General features: G+C 52.2%; 1 protein-coding gene across 13 annotated transcripts in view; it reads left to right on the forward strand.

Moving 5' to 3' along the window:
• The first annotated feature begins 252 nt into the window (after positions 1–252).
• Tnk2 (tyrosine kinase non receptor 2) overlaps positions 253–25,876 on the forward strand; it is a 37,037-nt gene continuing 11,413 nt past the window's right edge. For 5 of the 13 annotated variants that reach the window (XM_023704727.1, XM_023704729.1, XM_023704731.1 and 2 more), the window contains exons 1-6: positions 16,960–17,261; positions 20,825–21,005; positions 21,989–22,059; positions 23,639–23,860; positions 24,572–24,724; positions 25,039–25,316. In XM_023704727.1, the coding sequence (XP_023560495.1) occupies positions 17,181–17,261; positions 20,825–21,005; positions 21,989–22,059; positions 23,639–23,860; positions 24,572–24,724; positions 25,039–25,316 (986 nt within the window). In that variant the 5' untranslated portion in view covers positions 16,960–17,180. Of the gene's footprint in view, positions 742–14,294; positions 14,376–16,959; positions 17,262–20,824; positions 21,006–21,988; positions 22,060–23,638; positions 23,861–24,571; positions 24,725–25,038; positions 25,317–25,876 lie in introns of those variants that run through there. The other 8 variants (XM_023704735.1, XM_023704737.1, XM_023704736.1 and 5 more) reach the window with 5 other exon arrangements.

A 25,876-nucleotide genomic window follows, 5' to 3' on the forward strand; every position in this document is an offset into this window, starting at 1 on the left:
TGGCGGCCGCGGCCGCGAGCCCAGCCCAGGGGTGGTGTGGGGACCGCCGGCCAGTGCGAGTGGGGGGCGCCCGGTGCGGTGGACGGGCGTGGCGGGCCGGCCCGTGGCGCAGGAGGAGGGGCTGGGGCCGCGGCGGCAGCACCAGGAGAAGGGAGGTGGGGGCCCGGCCGTGCAGGAGCGGGGCGAGGCGCGCGCCGGGGTGCAGGAGCGTGGGGAGGGGAGTCCGCGCCGCCTGCTGCGGCCGCCGGATCCCGAGGAGGGTCTCGAGAGTCCCGACGAGCCCGGGGAGGGGACGTGGGGCACCTGCGCACACCTAAGGCGTGAGGCGGTGTTCTTCGGGGAGAGCCGGGAGCGGCGCCCAGAGGTTTTGGGCAGGGCCCGGCTGGTGGGGCCCTGGGGGCCTGACGGGGAGGGGCGTCTGGGGGTGCAGGAAGCAAACTGGTTGCCTGGGGTGCAGGAGGGTCAGGTGGTTCTCGCGGTGCAGGAGACGTTCTTGGACGGCAAGGAGTTCCCGCAGGGAGCGGGGCCCCCAGAGGGGCCCAGGACCCGAAGGCGCAGGCGGAGGAGGAGGTGGTAGCCAAGATTCCCCCACCATACTGCGGGGAGCGCGAGATGTAGGTCTGCGGGGTGTGGGCATCGCGAACTTGAATGCTGCTGTAAGCTGCCGCCCGAGGACAGGCACTGGCTTGCGGGATCATCTATCTCGGCCTGGGCTTCACCAAAAGTAGCTGAAAGAGGCAGGTAAGAACTCCTGTTCTGATCTTTGCTGACGGTGATGGTGTGCTTGGTGGTGTGGAACAGCAGGGCACCTCCCCCAGTCCTGTACCACAGGCCCTGAGCTGCAGAGCACCTATGTTCCAGTCTAGACTGGACGTGTATCAGCCTGGGTGGCTGCCAGGTGGGGCACAGGGAAGCAAGGGGGTAGCCCTAGGGCTGAAGTTGCAGGCATACAGCCACCTACCTCCCTGCCAGTGTGGTGGTAGAACTGGGGGTGCCCTGTGCAATCGCTGGTGTGGTGCAATCAGCAGGGGTCGCCTGTGGTCCTGCAGAGAAGGAAGAGGGCAGGAAAGCTGCCAACTTGGAGGCTTACCCTGTGAGTCACATGGCCTCAGTGGGAGTGTGGCAGTCAGTGGTTTGGGCACAAACTTGGCTTACCCTGCCATGAGATCTTTCCAAGGTTGATTGGTCCTTAGGGCCCAGAGCAAAGGATGGATGGTGGGCAAGAAAGTGGAAACAGTTGGTGAGTCCTGTCTCTTGAGTGAGACCTGGAATGCCAGCTGGAAAGGGGTGGCAGAGACGCACTGCACTGCTGGACTGTGGAGGTAACAAGTGGCTGCCAAGGTACTGTGGGTTTGGCACTGGCCAAGCCCTGCTTCAGCTCACGGGCCGGGCCATGGGGCTGGATTTGGCTTCCTGGTGCCAGGGCTGCCCATGCCTGGCTTCCTCCTGTTGTTCACCTCTTTCCTGGCGCTGCCAGGGCTCTTGCTTCACTGGTCCTCGGGTGGGGAGGGATGCACAGTCCCGGTCTGCCTTGGGGTCTTGGTTGGGACCCATCTGGCCTTGTCCATTGTTGGCTCTGAGGTTCTCAGACCCTGACCTGTACCACATGGAGTGGAGACTGCACTATCTTGTGGGGGCGGGGGGTGGTGGTGGTGGCATGGTGTGGTGGCTGAGAGTTCAGAGGAGCCGGTTAGCCTGCTTCTGGTAAAGCCAAACTTGTCTGTCAGCTTCATCCCGTGCCTGTCGCGCTGCCTTCCAAACACTCGCACACCGGAAGTTCAGATTGGTGTCCTCCTGCCTGACTCTTCTGGAATGACCAGGGGGGTTCTGGTGCTCTAGCTTCAGGGGAGAGAATTGTCAGTTCTCAGCTTATTCCTGCAAGCAGAAGTCTGGCCGTGCATTAGAGGATGACCCTTGGACTAGAGGTAGGAGAAGAAAGGCTTTGGCATTGTTGGATAGGTTTGTTTTGATCTGATGATAGTCTGACTAGCAGTGTTACCTTCTTGGGTAGGATAGTGCCCCGGGGCTTTGGTTTTCTGTCTTCAGCTACCTAATCTTTCCCCACAGCAGGGTTCTGAGTGCTGTGAGCTCTGGCTGGCAGATGCTGGGGAGGTGGCCACTGTGCTCCAGGACCTAGATGACCTTGATTGCCTAAACCCAAGATTATCCTCCCTATGGGTTTATCTTGGAAGATGAGATGTTTTTGTTTTTGTGTGTACTAAGCTTTGCTGGGGTGTAGTGCCACAGTAAACTGCACACATTTACAAGCTACGGTGTAATAAGTTTTAATATGCGCATACCTAGGAGACTCCCACTGTGATCAAGATAGTGAACCTGTCCTGTCTTCCCAAACCTCCAGCAGTTTTCTTTTGTCTCTTAGGTGTCCCTCCCACCTCTCTTGTGCTGTCCCTCTTCCCCGCTAGTAGACTGGTTTGTTTTCTGTCTTCTGCCCATATTTGCATTGCCCAGCCGTTTGTATAAATGAAAACCAATTAGTGCACGCCCTTTTTTGGTCTGGCGTCTTTCATTCAGCCTACTTTTTCATTCACTTGTGTTGTCACATATCAGTATTCCTTCTGTGTATTGCTGAATAGTCTCTTGTCACAGCCACCTTACTCATTTACTTGGTAATGAGTTTGTTTTAGTTTTTGGTATTACAATAAAGGTGTTTGTGTTAGCCTCTGTGTGAATATATATAGTACTTTCATTTTTCTCAGGTAAATCCCAAAGACTGGCTAGTCTTATGGTAGGTGAATATTGAACTTTTTATTTATTTATTTTTTACTGAGGAAGAAAAGTATATATTTAGAATTAGTCACCTGGACTCAGTTTAGATGATCCAAATTTTATTGGCAATATCCCATGCATCATAATCAGGAGCCAGTTGAACACAAGCCTTCTTCTCTCCATCAGGCCTGATTAGGTATTGACCTTGGCAACATCGATGTCATAGAGCTTCTTTACAGCTTGTTTGATTTGGTGCTTATTGGCTTTGACATCCACAGTGAACACAAGTGTGTTGTTGTCCTCGATCTTTTTCATGGCTGACTCTGTGGTCAGAGGGAACTTGATGATGTCATAGTGGTCAAGCTTGTTTTTCCTGGGGGCGCTTTTGGGGGGGTATTTGGGCTCCTTTGGAGCCACAGTATCTTGGGGCGGAATGTGGGTGATGTTCGTATCTTCTTTTTGTGGCTGTGGATGCCTTTCAGTTTTTTTTTTTTTTGGTGGAACCGGGGATTGAACTCAGGCCCTTGCACTTGCCAGGCAAATGCTTACTCTACTGAGCCATCTCCTGGCCCCAAGCACATCCTTCTTGGTCTTCAAAGCTTTTGCTTTAGCTTCAGCTTTGGGAGGGGCATGGGCTTCCTTTTTTCCCTCAGCACCATCTTGGTAAAAAGGCTCTCAGCCAACATTCGGCATTTTAGAAACTGATGGATGTACCAATCATATTACCACATTAATATGTATCATTTTTATGTTTTAATGAACAATTTAAGTAAACTTAAAAAAATAACAAATTAATTTAAAAAAAAGACAGCTGGGTGTGGTGGCACACGCTTGTAATCCAGCACTCTGGAGGCTAAGGCAGGAGGATCATTGCAAGTTCCAGACCAGCCTGGGATACAAAGTGAAGTCAAGACCAGCCTGAACTGCATAGTGAGTCCTTGTCTCAAAGAAGGAGAGAAAGCTTTACAGAATCCTATGTATCCATAGCCCAGGTAACTCAGGAGACAAAGGGAGGAGGTTAGCTTGGACCCAGGACCTTGTAGCCAGCCTAAACAACAGCAAGGACCTGGACCAGGATTTGAAAAAAAAAAACAAAAAACAGCTGGGTGTGATGGCACACATATAATAATCCCAGCACCTGGGAGGCTGAGGCAGAAGGATTGCCGTAAGTTCAAGTCCAACCTGGGCTACATAGTGAGTTCGTGGCCAGTTTGGAATATGTATCAAGACCTTGTGTGAAAAACCAAAACCAACCCAAAGGGGGGGGGGGGGAACCTGTCAGACATTTTTCCAAAGTGTTTGACCAATTTCATATACTTGCCAACAGTTTGTATGGTTAGTCTCTTTAATTTTAGACATCCTGATATATCTAATGGTATCCGACTATGGTTTTAGTTTGCATTTCCTTGTGACTAATGCTGAGCATTTTCTGAGACGTCTGTTTGCCATGCGTGTGTTTCTGGTGTTGGGTCCATTCAGCATACTTATGCATTTTTAACTGGCTTTTTTGGGAGTTGAATTTTGAAGTTTTTTTCTGTATTCTGGATGTAAGTCCTTTATCAGATACATGATTTTTGCAAACCTTTTCTTCCAGTCTGTGGCTTTCATTTTAATTTTTTTTGGTAGGGGAAAGAGTCTACCGGGTGTTCAGGTTCTCACTACAAGCTCAGACTCGTAGTGGTCCACCTGTTTACAGCCTCCCAAGAGCTGGGATTACAGGTGTGGGACACCACGCCCAGTCACAATTGCTGTCTCAGAGTGCCCCGGGGGTGGGGGTGGGGCCGGGGGTGGGGCCGGGACCACAGGCCCTGGATGAACCCCTGGCTCTTTAATCTGTTGAGCTATTTGGCCTGCCCTGCATTTTAATTCTTGTAACAATATCTTTTTGAAGAGAACTTTTAAAAAAAGTTTTTGTCTTGCTATATGTAGCTTTGCAAGCTGGCTTTGTACTGTGTAGCTCAGGTTGACCTTGAACTAGAGATGGTCATTCTGCTTCAGCCTCTTGTGATATGGGGGAATGAAACTCTCAACCTGAAAGATAGCTGGGCTAGTTTGTGTTCTCGCTTTTTTTTTTTTTTTTTTTTTTTTGTGGAACCAGGGATTGAACTCAGGCCCTTGCACTTGCCAGGGAAGCGCTTATTCCACTGAGCCATCTCCCCAGCCCCCAAGTTTGTGTTCTCTAAAACCAAAGATTGAATTTTAGGAACAATGGAGGTTAAGAGGAGAATATATTTATCAGGGGAAAGAAAGCTCCTGTCTGAGAAAGGGACAGAAGGGGGACCTGAGCAGGTTGCCCCAGAAGCTGTGTCTTCCAAGGATTTTTATAGAGTAAAACCATGTGGCAGGTCTCAGGTGGAGAACATGGGAACTCGCATGACGTGGGTCAACCAATGAGATTAGAAGCACAATTGCTCAGGTAAAATTGGTTAAATCTGGGACCAAATGGGAAAGCAAGTCATGTAGCCATCAGGCATGAATACAAGAAAAGGGACTTTTTCTGTAGGGGGTTGGGTTAGTGACTTCCAGGCTAAGGTGAGAGAGACTCGTCTTAGAATATTAGTCCTGGGTCTTGTCTTTAGGGAGGTACGTGGCTACATTTGTTTACTCCTTTTGTCTTGAGGTCTTGCCCACAGCAGGAGTCTGTCTCTTGCAAAGTTTCTTTCTTTCTTTTTTTTTTTTTTTTTTTTTTTTTTGGTGGAACCAGGGATTGAACTCAGATCTTTGCGTTTGCAGTCAAGCAATTATCCTACTGAGCTATCTCCCCAGCCTCTTCCAAAGTTTCGAAGTCACCTTGTCTTCCATATTGTCTCCTTGATGGCCTGACCCTGTCTGACTGCCTATAATATTTTTATATAGCTCAGCTGCTTGCAGTAGTAGCAGCATACAGATTTCTTTCAGTTTTGTCAGACGTGTCCTTAAATATGTTTTTTGATGCTAATGTCAATAGTATTGGGTTTTATGGCATTGCTTTTCTATCTTTAAAAACTATTTCTAATTAATTTTTTTCAGTAGTTGAGCTTGAACCTAGGGCTTCCTGCATGATAGGCACACATTATTTGATTGAGCTATATCCCCAGCTCAAAAATTATTCTAATTTTAAAAAGATACATACAAAACTTATTTCAGCCTTTATGAATTTTAAAGTTCAGTATTATACATACATTCATAATATTGAATATTATGCACAGTCATCACAGAACTCTGCTTATGTACCCTTCCCCCATATTGGGGGCTGAATCTAGGGCCTTTGTACTGAGCTACATACTCTTTCTTTCTTTCTTTCTTTCTTTCTATTTATTTGTTTATTTATTTGTGTGTGTGTGTGTGTGTGTGTGTGTGTGGCCAGCTCAGCCCACCAGAGGGCGGGACTGGCTGGCATGTGGTGCTGGGGGATTGAACCGCAGTCCCTGTGCTTTGCTAAGCTTGTTCTAAGTAGGTGCTTTAGACCACTGAGCCATGTCACCAGCCCCATCTTTTTTTTTTTTTTTTTAATATATTTCGTACAGGGTCTTACTGCACAGATGGGACTTCTAGTGATCCCTCCTGTTTTTCATCCTCCCAAGCACTGGGATTACAGGTGTGCACTACCAGGCCCAGTCTCACTCTCTTGTCTCAGTGTACCCTGGCCGAGGCGCTCTGCCTATGCAGGTGCTTTAGTCTGCTGAGCTGTCTGGCCAGCCCTCCTTAGCCTTTTTAAAAGTTTTATTTACAATGTCTTGAAACAAGTTCTACTCACTGCCATCACTGGGTTGGGATCCTCCTGCTCAGCCTTCCTAATAGCTGAGGTTATGGGCGTATGCCACCATATTCAGCTAAGTGTTTATCTTGTAAATCTCACACATTATTTGTATTGTATAAGCTTGATTTGACTAACCCTAACCCTTAACCCTAACTCTAACCCTTTAAAAAAAAAAAAACCACCTAAAAGCTTGATTTGACTCAGAAATGTCTGTCATTTTGAAGGTATGGACTACTATTCCAGTAATTGTTGTAGTCCAGCCCAGGGCCTGGCAGATGCAAGGAAGCCCTCTGTCTCCCAACAGTGCTGCCATCCTACAACTGCCCCTTCTCAGCATCTTGTCTGGTCTTGCTTGGGGTTCGTCACTTCACTTCCTCCTTTATGAGTCATAGTCTGCTTTCTTTTTTTGGCTGTGCCTGGTAATTTGTGATTAGATGCCAGATAATGTGCACTTTTACCTTGTTGGTTGCTGGATAGTTTGGAATGCCTGTAAATATTCTTGAACTTTGTTCTGGAATGCATTTAAGAGGTTTGGAAGAAGTTTGACCCTTTTGGGGTCTTGTATCAAGGTTCATTAGATGGGACCTGAGCTGTGCTCAGTTGGGCTGGGCAAGGGAGACCCTCAGTGCTCTCTGGCTGTGAGCACCAGGGCTTCCTGCGATCTTTGGGCATCTCCCTGGCCTGGGGGATCCACACGTTTGGGGCTGTGGCCTACATCTCTTGACCTTCGCTCTGTGTCCTCACTTGGGGAGTTTCCTGGGCTCAGCTGAGCTCTCTCCCCTGGGCTGTGACCTGGACAGCTGTCCATTATTTTCTGATATCTGATGGTTTTGTGGACACTTTTATTTCTTTTGCCCATTTTTGTTTGGGTTTCAGTCAGGAGGGTAAATCTGATCCCTGTTATGTTGTCTTGGCCAGTGAGATACAGATGTGACTACATTCCTACCTCAGCAGGGTTTCTGTCTTTCTGTCCATCCACTCTAGATGTGCCCTTTTTAATCTTTACTGTGCTGTCTGTGCTTACCTTATAACATAGTAAACCACCATGACTTTTCCTGTCTTACACAACTTTTTATTTTCCCTGAAATTCCGCTTTTCCATTTATTTATTTATATTTTAGAGACAAGTCTCATTATGTAGTTTAGGTTGGCCTTGAACTCATTGTGTAGCCCAGGCTGGCCTCAAACTCACAGGGATCCTTCTGCCTCAGTCTCCTGAGTGCTGGAATTACAGGCATGTGCCTTGAAATTGTTCCCCACCTCCCTTCTTTTGGCCTGCTGGGGATCCAATCCAGGCCTGGTATATGCTGGGCCAGCTCTCTGCTGCTGAATCGTTCACCCCATCCCTGCTTAGTATTCAGGGTCCCTTCTACCAGTCACCTTCTTCAGCTGCTGTCTGTGTTTCAAGATGGCCATTCTTTTAGGTGGTCTGTCCAGTGTCCTACTAAAGATAGCTCCTTCAGCCTACAGCAGCTGGTACCTCAGGCATCTTGGGCCTTCCCTCTCCTGTTCCTGCCTCCGCAGCATTTTTCTGAGTCTCAGGTGTGCCCACTTTCTGGAGTTTCCTGAGAGGAGTGTATTTGGGCAGTAGGTTTTGGGGCCATGCCAACCTGACTCTTGATTGCTTAGCTGATTAGATGGATACAGAGATATAGATTGGGAATTGTTTTCCTTTATCACCTCAAGGACTTTACTCCATTGCCTCCTATGTCCTGGAGTTCAGGCTGCGGTCCTAAGCCATCCACACCCTTTGTGTGGCATTGATGCACTGTTGAGGTTCTGTTTTACTCCCAGAGACAATCCACAGCTCACGAAAGAAATCCCCTAAAGAAGGTTTGACTTGCTAACATTTATAGGTCTACATTTTATTTAATTTTTTTGTTTGTTTGTTTGTTTTAAGACAGGGTCTCTCAGTGTATTCCAGGTTAGTCTTGAAATCACTTTGTAGCCCAGGGTGGCCTTGCACTGGCAGTGATCTTCCTGTCTCAGCCTCCTTCCCACATGCTGTAATTGCAGGGGTGTGACACCATGCCTGGTTAAAAGTCTGCATTTTAAAGAAGGAAAAAAAAAGTTAAGTGAAAACCTAATGAAAAAATATCCTCAGAATCAATTTCTTGGGATATTGGTATACATTTTCTCCCCAAACCCCCGGAACTGGGGATTGAATTCAGGCCTTTGTGCTTGCCAGGCAAGCGCTTATTCTTCTGAGCTATCTCCCCAGCCCTCCGGTATGCATGATTTCTCTGTCTGTTGACATTAATGAGACATAGTAAGGAGGTTCATGACTTGGATTAGTGAGTAGGTGCATAAAGTGAAATCTAGGATCATAATTTGAAGGACATCCTAAAAAAGTGGTCTATATCAGAAGTGGAGACAACATGAGAAAATGGAGTATGGTGGCTAGGAGCCATGGCTGGCACAGTGACAGGTTTCTCCAGAGTGGTGGGCCCCTCTGAAGAGGGCTGGAGGTATGGTGCCTGTATGGACTGAGTTGATGAAATGCTCAAGCTGGAACCCAAGCATTGGCCATTTCCAGGTTCTTAGAGATTTTAAAACTCAGCAGGGCAAGCACCCTGCACTGCAAGGCTTAAGACCCTTACTTTGCTGATGGTGCATTTGCCCCTGTGGCCACACAGCAGCTTGAGGGAACTTGTTAGAAGCAGGCTGAATCTGTGAGGTCAGGATCTGCAAGTTTTCAGGCAGCTAGATATGGTGCATCCCTATGATTCCAGCACTGAGGGAGGCTGAGGCAGCAAGATTGCAAGTTTACGCCTGGCCTGGGCATCTTAGTGAGTTGGTAAGACTGCCTCCGAAAAAAATATGAGGATGTAGCTCAGTGCAAAGGTCTTGAATTCAGTCCCCAGTGTGGGGTGTGGGGGTTGTGTGTGTGTCTGCTCATTTATTCCTGCAGCAAATACTGCTGAGCATCTGCCGTAGGCCAGGCTGTTCTAGGAGGGGTGGGTCTGTGAGTTCTTTTTCTACTGTCTTGTTTGTAATTTTTCATTTGGAGGACACATATTTTATCACCCTGAATACCTTTATGAGCGTTCTGGCCCTGAGGTTTTCTCCTCTTGTCTCACACAGGAGTCCTGTGTCAGGTTAACCCAGGAAGGCAGACTGCAGTGCCTGCGGCGTCAGTGGCCGTTCTGAAGCATGGCCTGGTGGGCTGCTGTGTGGGATTCTCTAGGGTGGCACCGTTACATCTGTCTTGGCCTGGTCAGTGTTCCCAGAAAAGACACTGATATATCCTGCTGGAATTGGAGACTGTGTGTCCTGGGAGCACAGTCAGGAGGGGAGCTGGGCTCTTTGCTGAATGTGGTGTTCTCTGTGCACAGAGACCTTGAGCTATCTATTCAGTGCAGTCCCCGACATTGGCAGGGTCGGAGAGGGGTAGCCACCTGGTTGTTGAGTCCAGTAGAGAAACAGAGATCTTACTCTTTTTTTCAGTCACTTGTAACTACTGCATTTTGGGGTTTGCCATCTGGCACACCCTTTTCTTGGAGCAGTGTCAGGGTTGCCTGTTTGTTCCAAGGCCTTCGGAGGGTTTGTAGGGTCAGTGGTCCCTCTCACCTTGGTCCTTAAGCCCAAGTCTGCTGTTCTTCTCACTGTCCCATCTGCTTTTCAGCTTTTAGACTTTTGTCCTGGTTGCTTCCTCCATCTTCTACTATTCTCCCCAGCCTTAGAGAATTATGCCATTAAAACAGGAATAAAAACCTCTTTTTAAAAATTGCTATTTTGGCTGAGTTTCAGGAAGGAGTGAAGTTATCAGCATGCCTGAAATCTACTGTCTCCTTGGATACCCCCTACTCTCCACCCCCCTTTTGAGACAGTATCTTGTTACAAAGTTTAGGCTGGCATTGAACTCAGTGTGTAGCCCTGGCTGGTCTCAGATTTGCAGCAATCCTCCTGTCTTAGCCTGGCAAGTGCTGGGATTACAGGCATGTGCCACCATGCTTGGTTTCTGTCTCCTCTTTAAACTGCCTCACAGAACCCATGCGTTCACTCTGTCGGTACAGGGTACAGAGCACCTTGAAATGTTGTGCTGTGGAACCTGTAAGACTTCCACTCTGTCCTCTGTAGGTCTGTATCTTTGGCTAAGCCATTTCATGTCTGTGGGTCAAATGCTGCTTTGCCCCTTGGTGGCCCTGCTCATTTGGAGCCTGAGTTTCTCATCTGAAATTGAGGGAGAATCTAGAGTAGTAAGGAATATTTTAAATCCATCAATGGGACTTGTGCTCCTTTGAAGCCCCGTGGTGCTGCTTGTGCAGGGTGAGTACATAGTAGGCACCTGGTGAGCAACAGAGGGGGTGGGGCCAAGGTTTTGGCCTCTTCTCTCTTGTGCAGCTATGCCTCCTGGGAGCCCTAGCTGGGTGTGGCCACACTGGCTATTTCCTGTTTCTGTGTGCCACCAAATTAGGGGAGGCCCCTGCTTGGGCCTCCTGACCTTGGCGGTACCCTGGGCGTTTGTTGGGCTCCAGCCCCTGGGCTTCCGTTGACAGCCCCTCCCCTTCCTGCTCTCTTATGATCACTGGTCAGATGGACGGGCAGGATGTGGTGAGATACAAGGTCTAGTCCCACCATTTCTCTCACTGTGGGTTCTCCTGACACTCCAGCCTGCAGGGTTACACATGCCCAGATGTGATCTGGCGCAGTGAGCTATGCTCCCGAAGAGAAGAGCGACTGTCCCACAGGGCACAGCCTGGCATCTCCATGCTGCTCCTCCCCACCCCGCTCCAGGCCCAACAATGGGCCCCTTCAGCTCTGGGCTTGGTGGAGGGTGGGGGTGGTGAGGCCGAGCCAGTGGCGGACAGGGTGACTGCTGGGTAGCCTCTGCCAGCTCTGGCTGCTGGGAGCCACACTGTGTCCTTCCAGCCACCATCCTCCCTCCTTGGAGTGTCTGCTGGGTCCTAGTGTCTGATGGCATCTAGGCGGGACAGCAGTGAGAGGCAGTGCTCTGTAGCTGGGCACCCAGTATGCACAATGGGAAATGTGCATGGGCATGAGCCTAGGGAGCTTTGGGAATCTGTCCTCTGTCCCATCCTGCTGGAGCACGTTAGTGCTCTGGTCTCTGGTGGCAGGGTTGGCAGGCTGCCATCATCTGGTGGAGTAGAAACAGCTTGGCACAGATGGGAAATTTGGCACAGGTGGTGTCCCTGTGGGGTGCAGCAGGGTCCTTGTCCTCTCTAACAGTTAACACCACCTCATTGGTGATAGAAGTGATTTGGTCAGAGCCCTTGGCATGTGGGGTCGGCCCTGCTTCTTCCTGTTTCCACCCCAGGTCTCACCCTCTGTAGCCTGAGGAGGAGGACACCTCAGTGGGCAGATGTTGGGGTTCAGGGTGCTCTCTACTTGAGAGACTGAGTTGGCCTCGGGTCTGAATGGTCTTCAGGGCCTGGGACAGGAGAGGTTATGATGACCACAGCCACTCTCCCTAAGAAGGCACCAGTTTCTCTAGATTAGAAATTATGGGTGGAATACTCACGCTTGTTCCTGGTATCTGCTGGTATTCAGGCAGCAGCTGTACACAAAACGAGAGGCAGTCCACCTTGCTTCATGGTCTGACCAAGGCTGGAATCCTTTTCATCAGACCTAACTAGGTTGCTTGCCAAGCTTGGTTACTTGTGAGTGTACAAACCACACTGGAGATCGGTGCACCCTCAATAAAATCATGCCATGATACAGAGGGTTTTGGGAGCAGTGACCCTTACGGATTGGAGCATCAATGTTTAAGTACTTTTGGTGGTTTCCCCCAAACCCTTTTATGTATTTATACTGCCTCTATTTATAAGAATTCCTTTAAAAACGTTTGAGGACCTGGTGCTATACAAGCAACCATTTGGGGATAGTAAATGAGAATACACTGAAGTGATGGCATTTGATTGGGGTCTCTAATCAAATTGGGGTATATAGGAGTTCATCTTGTAGATAAAGATAGATGCCACAAAGAATAGCTCAGGGACATTAAAATGAAGACGAGGTGTGTCCAGGGAAGGGCAGGCACTTACCATGACTGAGATGTAGAGACACTTGAAAGGAATGGAAATAGGTGGAGGTGAGGAGACAGGCGAGGCATGCATCTTGCCAGAGCTCTGTGCCCACAGGGTTACTCAGCAAGGAATTCCTAAGCACCGAGCACGCGGGGACCTCAAGTCTGTGTTCAGGTGATGATAACAACAGGCAACAAGTCCTAAGTGCTGTGCTGAGTGCTAGAAAAATTTCCTGGCACATGGTTTCAACACCTACTGATCATATTCCTGGGGAGTGGTACAGGAGAACACATTTGAATTCTGCATTTAGTACAGTCTACAGGATCTCACTATGTGGATCAGAATCATAGTGATCCTGTCTTCAGCCCCCCAAGTGCTGGGATTACTGGTGTGTGCCACTATGCACAGTCTCAGTGCACTCCGGGGACGGGGCAGGCACAGCAGGCCAGGAATTGAACCCCAGCCGCTGCACTCTGCCTAAGTAGGCCCTTTAGTCCGCAGAGTTACCTGGCCAGCCCTTTCACATTTTGATTCTGTTTTCCTTCCTTCCCTCCCTGTTGACACTTCAGGACAACCCTAGGAGAGAGATTCTGTGTATTTTCACCTCCTGTTGAGGCTTAGAGGTTAAGTGATTTGCTCAGATATTGCCCAGCCAGCTAGGAAACAATGAAACAGATTCTACCCAGGGCTCTCTGATCACAGGTGGCAGTGACAGTAAGATACTGGTCCACGGGTACTGTGCAGAGCTGCAGAGGAGCAAGGAGGCCATGTAGTGCGTGGGTGGGGTGTCCTGGCTTGGCGCTGTAGGAGGTGGTGATGGCCTTCTCTGGACCTGCATCTGCGAAGCGTCTGGAGAGTGCAGTCCCTTAGGTCTGGAAATAGCACTGGGTGGTGGTGGTGTCCTGGGAGAGGAGGAGTTACCACTGGGAGAGTAAAAGGAAAGGTGGGTCACAGTGTCAGGAAATACTACACAGTCCAGGAGGGTGAGGAAGCTGTCTTCAGGATGGCAGCAGCTGCTAGGCCCCATCTAAGACTTTTCTCTTGGCTAGAAATTTCAGTCAGGTCTGCTCCTTCACGAAGACTCATCACTTAATGCTGATGGAGAGCTGGGGCCAGGGAATGCTGAGGCCACTGTTCCCAGGTGCTCCTGGCTCCCTGTAGCTGTTTGGTGTGAGGGGAAGAGAGCAAGTGATGACCAGGGTGTTGGGTGGATACCCCAAATCCCAGGGCGGTTGGGGTACTGTGGGTGGCATAGCTGGATGGTGTTGGGAGGTGGGATCTCATGGGGGGGGGGTGAAGTGGGAAAAAGCAGAAAGAGGGCTGGTACAGGGGAGCAGGGAGCTGGCCTGGCATTCTCAGGCTTACAACACAGCTGCTGATTGTAGTAGGTCGCCGGACTCCCTTCTGCCAACTTCTGCCAGCATCATCTAGGACCACATGTTCTGACCCCTCTTCCCACTTGGCCTTCTCTGTAGAGCGGGGTGGAGGGGACAAAGGAAGGAGGAACACTGAGGCTAAGGGGAGGGGATGGGTGAACAAGGTGACACCCATCCCCGGGCTTGCTGGGGTCTTTCCTCAGCCTTGTGGCTGGTGGGGGTCCTCGGCATCTCTCTTTCCTCTGCCCCCTGAGGGCCCTGAGCTCAGCCCTAAGTCCATAAAGGAGCCTGTGACTGCTTCCCATGCCATCTGTGTGAGAGGTTGTGCCTGTCACTTCAGGCACCTTGGGTCCCTGATTGGAGGAGAGGTGGAGCCTCCGCAGCAGGACTTCCTGCCTGCCCTCGCCCTCAGGGATGCGCAAGCACTATTGTGTGGGCAAGCATGGGAGTGGGCATGTGCGGGAGTCGCAGGTCTGAAGTCACCAAGGCCAGCCTGGGTGCCCTGGCCCACGCTCCCGGGCGTACATCCAGCACTCCAGACCAGGAGGTGAGAGGTGGGGTGGAGCTCAGGCAGGGGCGGGGCTCCGGGGTAGGGCGGGGCTGGAGGAGCCTGGGGCCTGCAGGTGGAGCCTGAGCCAGTCCTTGGAGCGAGCCAGCGAGCGGGTGGGTGGATAGTGAGTCTTGGGCCTATGGAGCGCAGACTTCGCGGTCTGCCCTGGCTGTGGGTGTGGGCAGTGAGGGCGGGGTCTTCATCCCAGGAGGCTTCCCTAAGTGCAGAGGTTGGCATTATATTCTGCTGCCTGTTTGAGAGGCTCAGCTGCTGGGGGGTGCACCAGAGGCCATGGGGCAGGGTAGCCCTGGAGCCTCCCCCTAGGATGCTTGATCGTCCCCCGCCCACGCAGGATAGTGACGCAGGAGCTGCCGGAGGGGCGGGTGGCGCTGTCTTCCCTGCAAGGAGAGAGAACTGCTTACCAGTGCCCTGTGGGGAGGCGAGGAGGGCCGACAGGTAGGGGACAGCCAGGTATGGGAAACCCAGGCCGCATCATCTGCCTTCTGCAGCAGCTGCCATGAGTACGGGGTACTCCTGGCCCCCGGGGCAGATCTGGGGTGCGTGTATGTGCCAGTAGTGTATTAGGGTGTTGGCATCAGTTCCCTTGTGCATGGCCCCTTGGGATTTAAGCTGCCCTGTGGGCTTCTGCAGTGCCTGTAGGGTCCTGCGTGGGAAGTTCTGCTCAGGCCTGGGCTCGGTATTTTAGGGGAACTGAATCGATGTGACCTGTACACGCCCATTTACTAGTCTACTGAGTCTTTATATCAAACCAGTATCTCTGTTTTCTTTGGAAAATATGGACACCCTGTGTTTGGGCTGCTTACCTTCCCTTTAGGGATCATGCACTTCTTTTTTTGGGCGGCAGAGGGCGGTAACTGACAGGAGAAAGGGTGTGCCAGTAGAAAGGTCAGCCTGTTTTTCAGGGCAGGGAAGGTTTCAGGAACTGACTTGGTGCTGAGCAAACCCCCCCTCTCTCCCCCCTCCCCCGACTCGTTTCCTCTTCACAGCCTCCCACACTTGGAATTTTGGGCAAGCTGCTAGGGCTTTCGTTAGACATAGAAGGGGTCAGCCATGCATGAGGTTCTGGTGGCTCTGGGGTGCTGATGGTTCTGCTGTGCCTACACTTTTTAATCTAGCCATTGTGGTCCAAAAGCCATTCTGCAGTAGATGGAATAACCCTGCTTGAGTTGTCCACTAATCCCAGGTCCCTTCGTCCGCTTGGGACTGCTGCCAGATGGAAGGTTGGTTAACAGGAGGAGCAGCTGGGTGCATGGACTACAACCTTTATGAAAGAGTCAGCACCCAGCATCCTGTGTCCTCTGCGACTGTCTTGTCCTTTAGCACTTTACAAGCTCTGTGTCCTATGTGAGAAGGTGATAGGGAAGGAGAATTGATTTCTGCCTGCCTCCCCCCTCCCCCCGGCCCCATCAGAGAAACCAGCTGCCCCTCAGACTCCCCAAGGAGGCCTAGCACTGGAAGAAAGCCTGGGGTGCCGACTCCCCAAAACTTCACCCCACCTGCCTACCCTGCAGGCCAGCTGGAGCTCCCTGAACTGTTCGCCAGCTGGATAGGGACAAGAGAGTAGTGTTCGAGAAACAGGGGCTCCTTAGGCAGGGCTGTGGGCCAGAGCAGGAAGGACTTCCGGCAGCTGTCAGGTGTGTCTGGGGCTTAGAACGAGGGGAGTCTCAAGAGCAGCTGGTGCTCTCTGAGGAAGGGCAGGGGAACCATTTGTCAGCTCATGGGATGTGGGGGTTTGTGGGGCTTCCCATAGCATTTCCAGTCCTCTCAGCCGAGCCTGTCATCTGTGGTGGGCTTCTCTGCTAGATGTTGTCTGCAGTCTGGGGTCCTGCAGATTTGGGGTGGGTGCACCTGCAGAGGTCTCAAGGTGTATTGCTTTGGAAGGGTTTGAATCTGGCCAGCTGGCCTGAGGCAGTGACACCCTGATGTGGGCCGGAGAGAGGCAGCCCCAGGGGAGGGGGCAGAGAGTTTTACTCCCACTCCACCCTGGCTCTTGTCTGGACTGCCCATGCTGGCAGGCTGCCGGCCTCCTATTTCCGTCAGGCACCAGGGAAACGGCCACATTAGGGTCTGAGCCAGGAGACATCCAGCCAAGCCTTGGACATGGTGGTAGTAGTTGGGAATCTCCAAAGATCTGTCTGCAGTGTCCACGGAAGACTATGGGGTCCTGCCCCCCAATCAGGGCTATGTTCTAACCCACACAGCCCCAACAAGCCCCTGTGGGCCTGCAGCCCTTCTTCATGCTCTGGGAATCTTGGGCCCCCACCCTGCAGTCCCAAGATCTGCCCTGCAACTGTGAGGCTGCAGTGGAGGCAGAGACAGGGGGCCTTGTCTTGTGTGCGGGGAGGCCTGGGGAGGGGGGTGGGCTGGGAGGAAGAGTGCCCCCCCCTTTCCTCTTGGCAGGGATTCAGAAAGGTCCTTTTTCAGCCAGTGTCAGAGAGAGCTGCTCAGCTGAGGAGGGAGGGAGGAGGAAGGCAGGAGGAAGGCGGTACAGTCGGGTGGGGGAGCCAGGGAGTTGGGCTGGAGCTCTGGCTACTGCCTGGAGAAGAAGACAGAACAGGACAGAGGACCCAGGCTGCCTGGTCAGGCCTGCAGCCACGCAGAGGGGCCATTCTGTTCTTCTGCCTCCTTTCCCACCCCCACAGTGGTGTTTGGGGGACTCCAGGAGCAGACTTTGGCTAGCCTCCCTCCAGACACAGCATAAAGCTCAGGAGTGGAGGCCCTTGCTCGGCCACTTCCTGGGCCGTGGCCCCAGTGACCCTCGGGGCAATCATCTCTGTGGAGATGCCGGCAGCAGCCCGTCGCTTCCCCGGCCTGGAGCTGTCCTTCCCTTTCCTGGCCAGGCTGCGGAGGCAGCTATACACCGTGAGTGGGGCTGGCTCTGCTTTCTGTGGGGCAGAGGGACCACCGGGGCGGCTGAGGGACACCTCCCTTTTTGGTGGTGGATCCATGAGGCATGGGAGCAGAGGGGCCTTTCTGTTTGTTCTCGTTGGTCTCATTGGTACGTATGTTAGAAGGTATATGTGTTAGCTTTTCACACCTGCACAGTCATGTGTTGGCTGCAGGTGTGCAGGGACCGTAGGCCAGGGGCTGGGGACCAACCCTGGGGAGGCTGCAGTGGGTGTGCACTGTGCAAGTGTGGGGAAGGGACTGACTGTCAGCTATCTTGGGTTTTTCCTACCTGGCCTCTGTGCAGCAGCCCTGTTCTGGGTTTGGGGAGTGGGGAGGGACTCCTGGGGGCCCCCAGCCTTGGCCACTAAGGCAGGGATCTGAGTGTTCGCAGGCACCAAGAACAGGGTAAGATCAAGAGCCTGGACTGGAGCAGAGCTGTCCTGTACTCTGCTTGCCTTGGTGGGGAATAGGGGCTCCATCTTGTAGAGCCTCATCACCTACAGGGTCTCCTGATTGCAGGACAGGGCAGTGGTAGTAGAAATGCTGGCTGGCACCGTCTGTCCAGGCATGAACTTCACAGTGTATCTCTGAGCTTCATTCTGGGAAGCACAGAGCACCATGGGCTTTAGTACTGTGCTGCTGCTGCTGTTGCTGCTGCTGCTGCTGCTGCTGCTGCTGCTGCTGCTGCTTGTTTTTGTAAACAGATGTTTTTGCTGAGGATAAATGAGTTAAAACAGCTGAATGTTTGGAACTGCATATAGTGAATATAGCCTTTAAATATTAGCTGGGTTTTTTTTTTTTTTTTTTTTTTTTTTTTGATACCAGGGATGGAACTCAGGACCTTGCACTTGCCAGGCAGCCACTTAAGCTGTTGTTCTATCTCCCTGGCCTTAGCTGTTGTTTTTAATTACCTTTTTATTTATTTTATTTTATTTTATTTTATTTTTTTTGTGGAATCGGGGATTGAACTCAGATCCTTGCGTTTGCCAGTCAAGCGCTTATCCTACTAAGCCATCTCCCCAGCCCCTTTTAATTACCTTTTTAAAACTAAAAAGCCTAACCTTTGGGACTGGGAAAGATAGCTCAGTGATCTAAGTGCCTTCCTAGCAAGCGCAAGGACCCGGGGTACTACATGTGTGCCGGCCCCAGAGCCCTGGGCACGCAGTGCAGGCCACCAAAGCAGGGCATGATGGTGCACGCCTGTAATCCCAGTGCTGGGGAGGTGAGACAGGAGGATCACTATGAGTCTGAGCTGTGTAGCGAGACCCTGCACCAAATAAAAGATTTTTTAAAAATTTAAAGCATAATCTCTGTGTGTAGAGTCAGTCACCATCACACTCTAGTATAATACATAGGAGAAATGAAAGAAAAGTAGCATACAGCACATTGTGCATTCTGACCCGCCTGTGCTCCAGGTAATAGGCAGAAGTGGCCAAACCCCAAGTCTCATGCAGGACAGCACCAAGGCAGTGTGCACAGGTGCTGACAGAGAGGGACAGGGCCACTGGAAACAAGGCCATTGCCCTCACCTGTGTTTTTCTGAAGCACGGACTTGTGCTTTGTTTGGGATAATCCAAAATCCAGTTTTCCCTCAGTTTACCAGTTACCATTCCAAGAACACTCAGTGCATGTTAAAACCACCGAAATGTTTTCTTACTCATGTAAAATGGAGTTTGATTCTGGTGCGGATGATCATATGGAAGTTTTTACCTGTCTGAATTACATTGTATGGGATTTGGGCTAATGTTTGAGACTATCCTGTGCCTTGCCAGATAATTCTTATTCTTATCCCTAGCCCTTCAATAAAAATGCTGAGCTGGCCCCCCGCTAGCCATTATGACCACTAAACATGTCCCCTAGAGGGGCATGACACCCTCCCAGAGAACTATCCAATAAAGGGCTACTATAGCTTAAAGCTTGGAACCCCCAGCTGGCCCAGCTGCCTGGCCCAGTCACCTTGGTGGAAGAGCCAGGGTTTGAACAGAATGTTTCTTGTGGCGTTTGTCACTCTTTGTGCTGCCCTGAGCTGCCTGGGAAACACTGGGCTCCAGGGACTGTGTTGGCAGGACCCCTGGGAGCTGCGGTGGGAGGATTTTGCTGGGCCTGGGCTTCCTGGGTGCATCCTATTGAGATGAGAGTCAGGAGAAGACCACTTTTAGCTTGTGTTGGGGAGCTCTGACCCCCAGCCCGGCAGCTGGTCTCTTCTCTCTGGTCTTCCTTGATGGCAAAGGAGCTGGGGTCACCTGGCAAAACCTCAAATCTGAGATGGAACAAGGATGTATTTGGTAGCTGGTGGGTCAGGTGGCTTAGCTTGAAAGATGCCACTGACCTTTTTCTTTGGACCAAAGAGAGGGTGGGCTCAAGATCACTCACCGATACCCACTGCCTAATTGCAGCCTAAAGATGGATTTTTTTGAGGGGGTTAGAGGTGCTCAAACTTGAACTAGGTAACACCATTTAAGGTTAGGAGAAAGATGTAAGTCAAGTGAAATCCAGGAACAGAGTGGATAGCAAGGATAATGTGAATATGTAAGGGTAAACTGTGTCTTAAAGGATAACAAAAGCTGTCATTGGAGCAGGTGTGATGGTACATGCACATAATCTTAGCACTTGGGAGGCTGAGGCAGGAGGACTGCCACAAGTTCAAGGCCACCCTGGTCTACAAAGTTTAAGGCCAGCCTGAACTACAAGGGGAGATCCTGTCTTTTTTTTTTTTTTTTTTTAAAGACATTATAGTCAGCAGCTGGCTCTAGGCTAGGGAGCTAGGGGCTGTGTACACAGGAAGTAATTAGGCTCCATGTGCCTCCATTTTAGCATATGCTGCATTTTATATATATGGTTTCACTGTGCAGTTCAGGCTGGCCTTGAACGCACTTTGGAGTAGCCCAGGCTGGTTTCAAACTCTCAGCAGACCTCCTGTAGTGCTGGGATTACTGGTGCGCATTACCATGTCTGGCCTGTGCTATATTTTAAAAAAATGAAAGGTAAGATTTCACCTGTGAATTCAGATGTCTGTTACTGAGACAATGGACATCTTATCTGAGCCTTTGTGGCCCTGTGCTGGTGGTTTCTGGAGAGGTCTTTGGATTGGATGTCATGCAGTGGGAGGTCTTGTCTGATTTGAGGGGGCTATGGATGGGTTTCAGGGGACATTACAATGCCCCACCATTTCTAATTAGAAAGTTAGGAATAAGAATGTCACTGTCTTCTTGGAGAAATAACTGATAACTTTTTAATGAGGTTATCAAAAGGCATGGGACGCCAGGAGGCTTTAAAGGCAGGCAGGAAATCTGCAGTGTGGTGATCTCAGGAGTGGTGATCTCCTGGCTGCTTGGGCTCAGCCCTGCATCGTCTCTTCACCACGCTCCATTTACCCTGCCACTCATAGGAATGGGGGCAAGTGTGGTCATCCACTTGGGGAGCAGGAGGGGAGGTCACACCCTCCCAGGCAGCCCCACTGTGTTGCAGTGCTAGGAGCCAGCACCCCTGCCAGCCCATCCTCACCCCTGAGCCGTGTGCTGTCTTCCTGTCTGCAGAGGCTGGGCAGCAGCAGCATGCAGCCGGAGGAGGGCACAGGCTGGCTGCTGGAGCTCCTGTCTGAGGTGCAGCTTCAGCAGTACTTCCTGCGGCTCCGCGATGACCTCAACGTGACCCGCCTGTCTCACTTTGAGTATGTCAAGAACGAGGACCTGGAGAAGATCGGCATGGGCCGGCCTGGTAGGTGGGATACAGGTTTGCTGTCTGTTCCTGCCCACTGCTCACCTCCTCTATTCCTGGGCGGCTGGGAGAACCCCACCCTGTGATCCACAGGTGGCAGATGAGCACTGCTGCCTGTCGCCTGTGGATACTGCCTGGGGTTGCTGGGAGCCTGTGCAGTCATGGGGGTAAATTGGAATTTAGGGGGCTTGGGATTTTACAGCTTTAGTCCCCTGGATCATCTGCACCTGTTCATCTGATTAGACATTTGTGTGAAGTGTTTCCTCCCCTCCCTGTTCATAAGCAGAGTCCTGAATCTGCAGAGTGGTGGGGGAAAGAAGACAGGCTTTCCATGGCTTCTTCATCCTTCCCTCTCCTCCCCTCTTCTAAATTGAGCCAACTTCTCTGTATTTACTGTTAAAACAGTGGTTTTAGCACCTAGAAGTCTTTTTGTCTGTTCTTGTAGAAACTTATCAGTGCATTTAACTTCAGTGTCAGTTACCTGTTAAGTCAGATGCCAACAAATGGTACTTTTGTCATGAATCCTTGGTAACTGATGACAGTAGAATAAGAAAATTCACAGGAAAACGACTCAAATTGAGAGTGTTCTATCCATTACCTTGATCTTTCTGGCAAGTTGGAAAGCACCAGGATTATTTCTTTTTTTTTTTTTTTTTTTTTTTTGCGGAACCGGGGATTGAACTCAGGCCCTTGTGCTTGCCAGAGAAGCACTTATTCTACTGAGCCATCTCCCCGGCCCCCTAGGACTATTTAATTCTGCAATGAGACTCCCCCACCTAGTTGGGGGACCACCATGGGAAGTAGGGTGGCATAACTGTCTGCCAAATGGCAGTACTGTTTTGTTGAGGTTAGTTTAGTTGGCATTACCATGCTGGGCAGATCTAGCGTGGGCTTCCCCAGGGGACCCCAGAAGCTGCAGCATGGGTGGCCAGCAGCGGGGGGTGCTGTGAAGCATAGCAGTGCCAGTCCTTCCCTCTGTGCAGGCCAGCGGCGGCTGTGGGAGGCTGTGAAGAGAAGGAAGGCCCTGTGCAAGCGCAAGTCCTGGATGAGCAAGGTGGGTAGGGTGGCCAGAGTCCCGAGTGGCAGTGCCAGGTGCCCTGCCCTCCCCAGGAGGTGGCTGTGGTCTCACTGTGTGCCTGTACAAGGTCTGGGCCTCCCTCCTCCAGGTCTTATTAGACTGGGCACTTGTGTGTCAGTGGCTGCTTGAGTGTCTTACTGGGAGTAGCCTGGGTGCCTCCCTGGGGCTTTCTGTGCACACTGCAGCCAGGGTCCAGCAGGGGGACGGGGCCGACTGGACATCTGCCTTGGGCCCCTGCCCAGCTCCTCACTCTCTGGGCTGCTCTGGTCACTGGCCCCCCTGACAGCTTCCTCCCCACCCCCTACTGCTGTCCTCAATTGAGTATGTGGTGCAGCAGTCCCTGCTCTGACTCAGTGGAACTTTGCCCATTGTCTGGAAGACAATGAGAGAGGAAATGAACCAGCCGGACCTTTCTCCCTCCCTCCCTCCCTGCCTGGCCCTGGCTGGGGTGGCAGAACAGAATAGCTGGTGGGGATTGGGCAGGAGAGCTTGGCTGGCCCAGCCAGCGAAGGGGCTGTCTCTTGGGATCCTGTGGCCTTTTCTGGGGACACAGTCTTGGTTCCCTGCCCAGGTTTCAGGGAAAGATGAGTGTGTTGGGGCCGGCAAAGCCACGATAGCAGCAGTTTGACCAGTTCTGATCCTGTTGCTAGCTTGCAGGAGGCCTCGAGGTGGCCAACACCCCTCCCTGGCCTAAGTCACTGCTTCCATAAAGTGCCATTGGCCTCTCTGGCCAGCTCACCATGCAGAGACAGGAAAGGACTGTGGAAGCTGGACCTTGTCCACAGGTACAAGGAATTGTATTACTGGGAGGAAGGATGCAACAGAGATCCTCGATTGAGCTGCCCCTTGTATCCATAGAGGACACTGAGCCTCCAGGAGGCAAGAACAGTGTCCTGGGGAGACTGGCTGCGGCCTAGGGAGGTGGCCAGCTCATTGCCCCTCCACCTTCAGCCCCGCCCTGTCCAGCCAGGCCTTGGCGCCTCCTCCAGTCTCCCTCTTCTCAGCCGTTGGTGCTCGGCGTCCCTCCAGACCTGCAGCTGTCTTCCCAGGCCCTGCAGGGACACACACACACAGCGCGCTCAGCCTCAGACTAAAATTATCCTTTCCCCTGGGTGGATGAAGGGCAGCCGACTCCTGGGGAGGAGAGACAGACAGCGCCAAGTGGTCGCCCAGGGAAGGGGACAGTGCTAAAAATGGACAGGAGGTGTTTGCAGAGGGCCCGGGCCCCTGCTCCATCTTTGAAGCTCTGGACCAGTGTCTGTGCTGTGTGGGGCCCAGGAAGGGAGGGGTGGGTCAGAGGCTCAGACCACAGAGCAGGGCCTGGCTGTCCCTGGGTTGTCCCTGGCCACAGCTGGGTGGGGGCCACAAATGCATGCCTTTCACCCACTTGGAGGCTGTGGGCCCTCACTGGAAGGGTAGAACCTTCAGCAGCCAGGCCAAGGCGGGGCTTGTCCCACGCAGAGCTGGGGAACACTGGGTGGACCCAGTGGGGTGGGACTGGGGCTGAGGGACTAGCCGCCCAGGTTCCACCTGGCCCTTGGCTGCCTCCAAACAGGTGTTCAGTGGCAAGCGGCTGGAGTCTGAGTTCCCCCCTCACCACTCCCAGAGCACCTTCCGGAAGCCCTCGCCTACCCCAGGCGGCCCTACCAGCGAGGGGCCCCTACAGAGCCTCACCTGCCTCATTGGGGACAAGGACCTGCGCCTCCTGGAGAAGCTGGGGGATGGCTCCTTTGGTGTGGTGCGCAGGGGCGAATGGGATGCACCCTCGGGCAAGACGGTGAGCTCTGTTCCCACTTGCAGCCATCAGAAGGAGCCCAGGGGTGGCTGAACTCCTCCTGACCCTGCTGGATGTGAATGGGAAGCCTGGCTCACCCTGGAGCCCACTCAGGCTGGGAGGAGGCAGCTAGTGTTCCTGCCTTGCCTTGCTTGGGCACTTAGCTGGATTCAGTTAGGATGCACATTTCGGATGTAGCTCTTCAAATCTCATCCTTGTTTCCCCTCTGGGCTAATGTACATCACTAGGCACACAGGCAAGCCAGCAGTGCCAACCTGCACAGAAGGTCAAGAGACAGGTGGTGTGGGAAGCCAAATGCGGTGACCCCAGCAGTCTGGGAGGCTGAGGCAAGAGAACAGCATTGCCAGTGCCCTGGAAGCTGCCTTAGGCCTCTCCCTGCCACCCAGCTTCACTTTGTTTCATGGGAGACCCCGTCCCTATGATAGTACCATCGAGTCTGGCATTATATTTGTCACACTGTCAGTGTCCTGTTGTCATGCCTCATGCCTCTTAGCTCCTGTTGCCACTGGGATTTGCCCCAGAAAGGGGAGGCCCAACTGACAGCCCCAGGGTCCACCCCTGGGCTCCTCAAACTCCCAACCCTGGTGCTGTACTGGCCCCAAGGCCTGAGCAGAGCTGGGGGAGTGGTGTCCCTGGGCTGTGTTGGGACCTGAGAAGCAGCTTCAGAGGAGACCTTACCCTGTGCATTGGCAGGTGAGTGTGGCTGTAAAGTGCCTGAAGCCTGACGTACTGAGCCAGCCTGAGGCCATGGATGACTTCATCCGGGAGGTCAACGCCATGCACTCGCTTGACCACCGAAACCTCATCCGCCTCTATGGTGTAGTGCTCACACCGCCCATGAAGATGGTGAGTGCTGGGGACCTGAAGGGCTGAGGCTGGCATGGACAGAAGGGCTCCTGGGCCTAGGCCAGGGTTGTCACCCGTATTTTACAGAGCTGCACCATAGGAGGGCTGGCCCTTGATTTCATGTTTGGAACTTGTAGCCTGAGTCTCCTGGGGCTGTTTCTGTCTGGAAAGCCATGGGGCTCCCACAGGTCCTTGGAGGTCAGGTCGGGAAGGAGCACTGAGTGTGGCCACGCAGCTTTCAGGGGTGGCACCAGGAGCTGGCTGGCACTGACACTGGCTCCTCAGCCACTCTCCTGCTGTGTCTTTTGCCTCAGGTCACGGAGTTGGCACCCCTTGGATCCCTGTTGGACCGGCTGCGGAAGCACCAGGGTCACTTCCTCCTGGGGACTCTGAGCCGCTATGCTGTACAGGTGGCCGAAGGCATGGGCTACCTGGAGTCCAAGCGCTTTATCCACCGTGACCTGGCTGCCCGAAATCTGCTGCTGGCTACTCGTGACCTGGTCAAGATCGGGGACTTCGGACTGATGCGAGCTCTGCCCCAAAATGACGACCACTATGTCATGCAAGAACATCGCAAGGTGCCCTTTGCCTGGTGAGGGGCAGGTGCTGCTAGCCCTCACTCAGGCCTCAAGTTTCAGGGGCCTCTAGAAGACATCTTTGGTTTTCCTGGTCCTGGGCCATCCTTCTTGCCCACCCATCTTTTCCCTGTTGGCCCAGGAAGACTGGAGGGGTACTGGAAAGCCTGGGGATAAAGACTGTGGGCCAGAAAGATGTGTGTCTGCGGGGTATTAAAGGCTTCCTGAAGGGCTTGATGTTAAGTCCCTTGGGTGTTAGCCCCGTATCCAGGCACAACTGGTGGGCACACATTCTAGATAGAGCTGGCAGTAGGCAATCGGCCCTGGTCACCATGGTCATGCCCAGCTGTGCCTGTGCCCTGGTGCACTAGCAGCACGCAAAGGAGCGTGGTCTTTAGAGTGGGAGGGCTCTCTTACCTCTGCTTACTATATAGTCCAGGCTGGGTGCATGCCCTAATTAATAACTCATACTGCTCCAAGCGGCCGTGTGTCCTGAGTTAAGCCTGTGGAGTACTGAACAACATGTACTTTAGTGTTCAGGGGTCCTGGTTGGGATGGTAAATTATAAAGTCATTTA

This window comes from Octodon degus, unplaced genomic scaffold (genome assembly GCF_000260255.1).
Source record: "Octodon degus isolate 3935 unplaced genomic scaffold, OctDeg1.0 scaffold00203, whole genome shotgun sequence".
Classification (NCBI taxonomy): Eukaryota; Metazoa; Chordata; class Mammalia; order Rodentia; family Octodontidae; genus Octodon; species Octodon degus.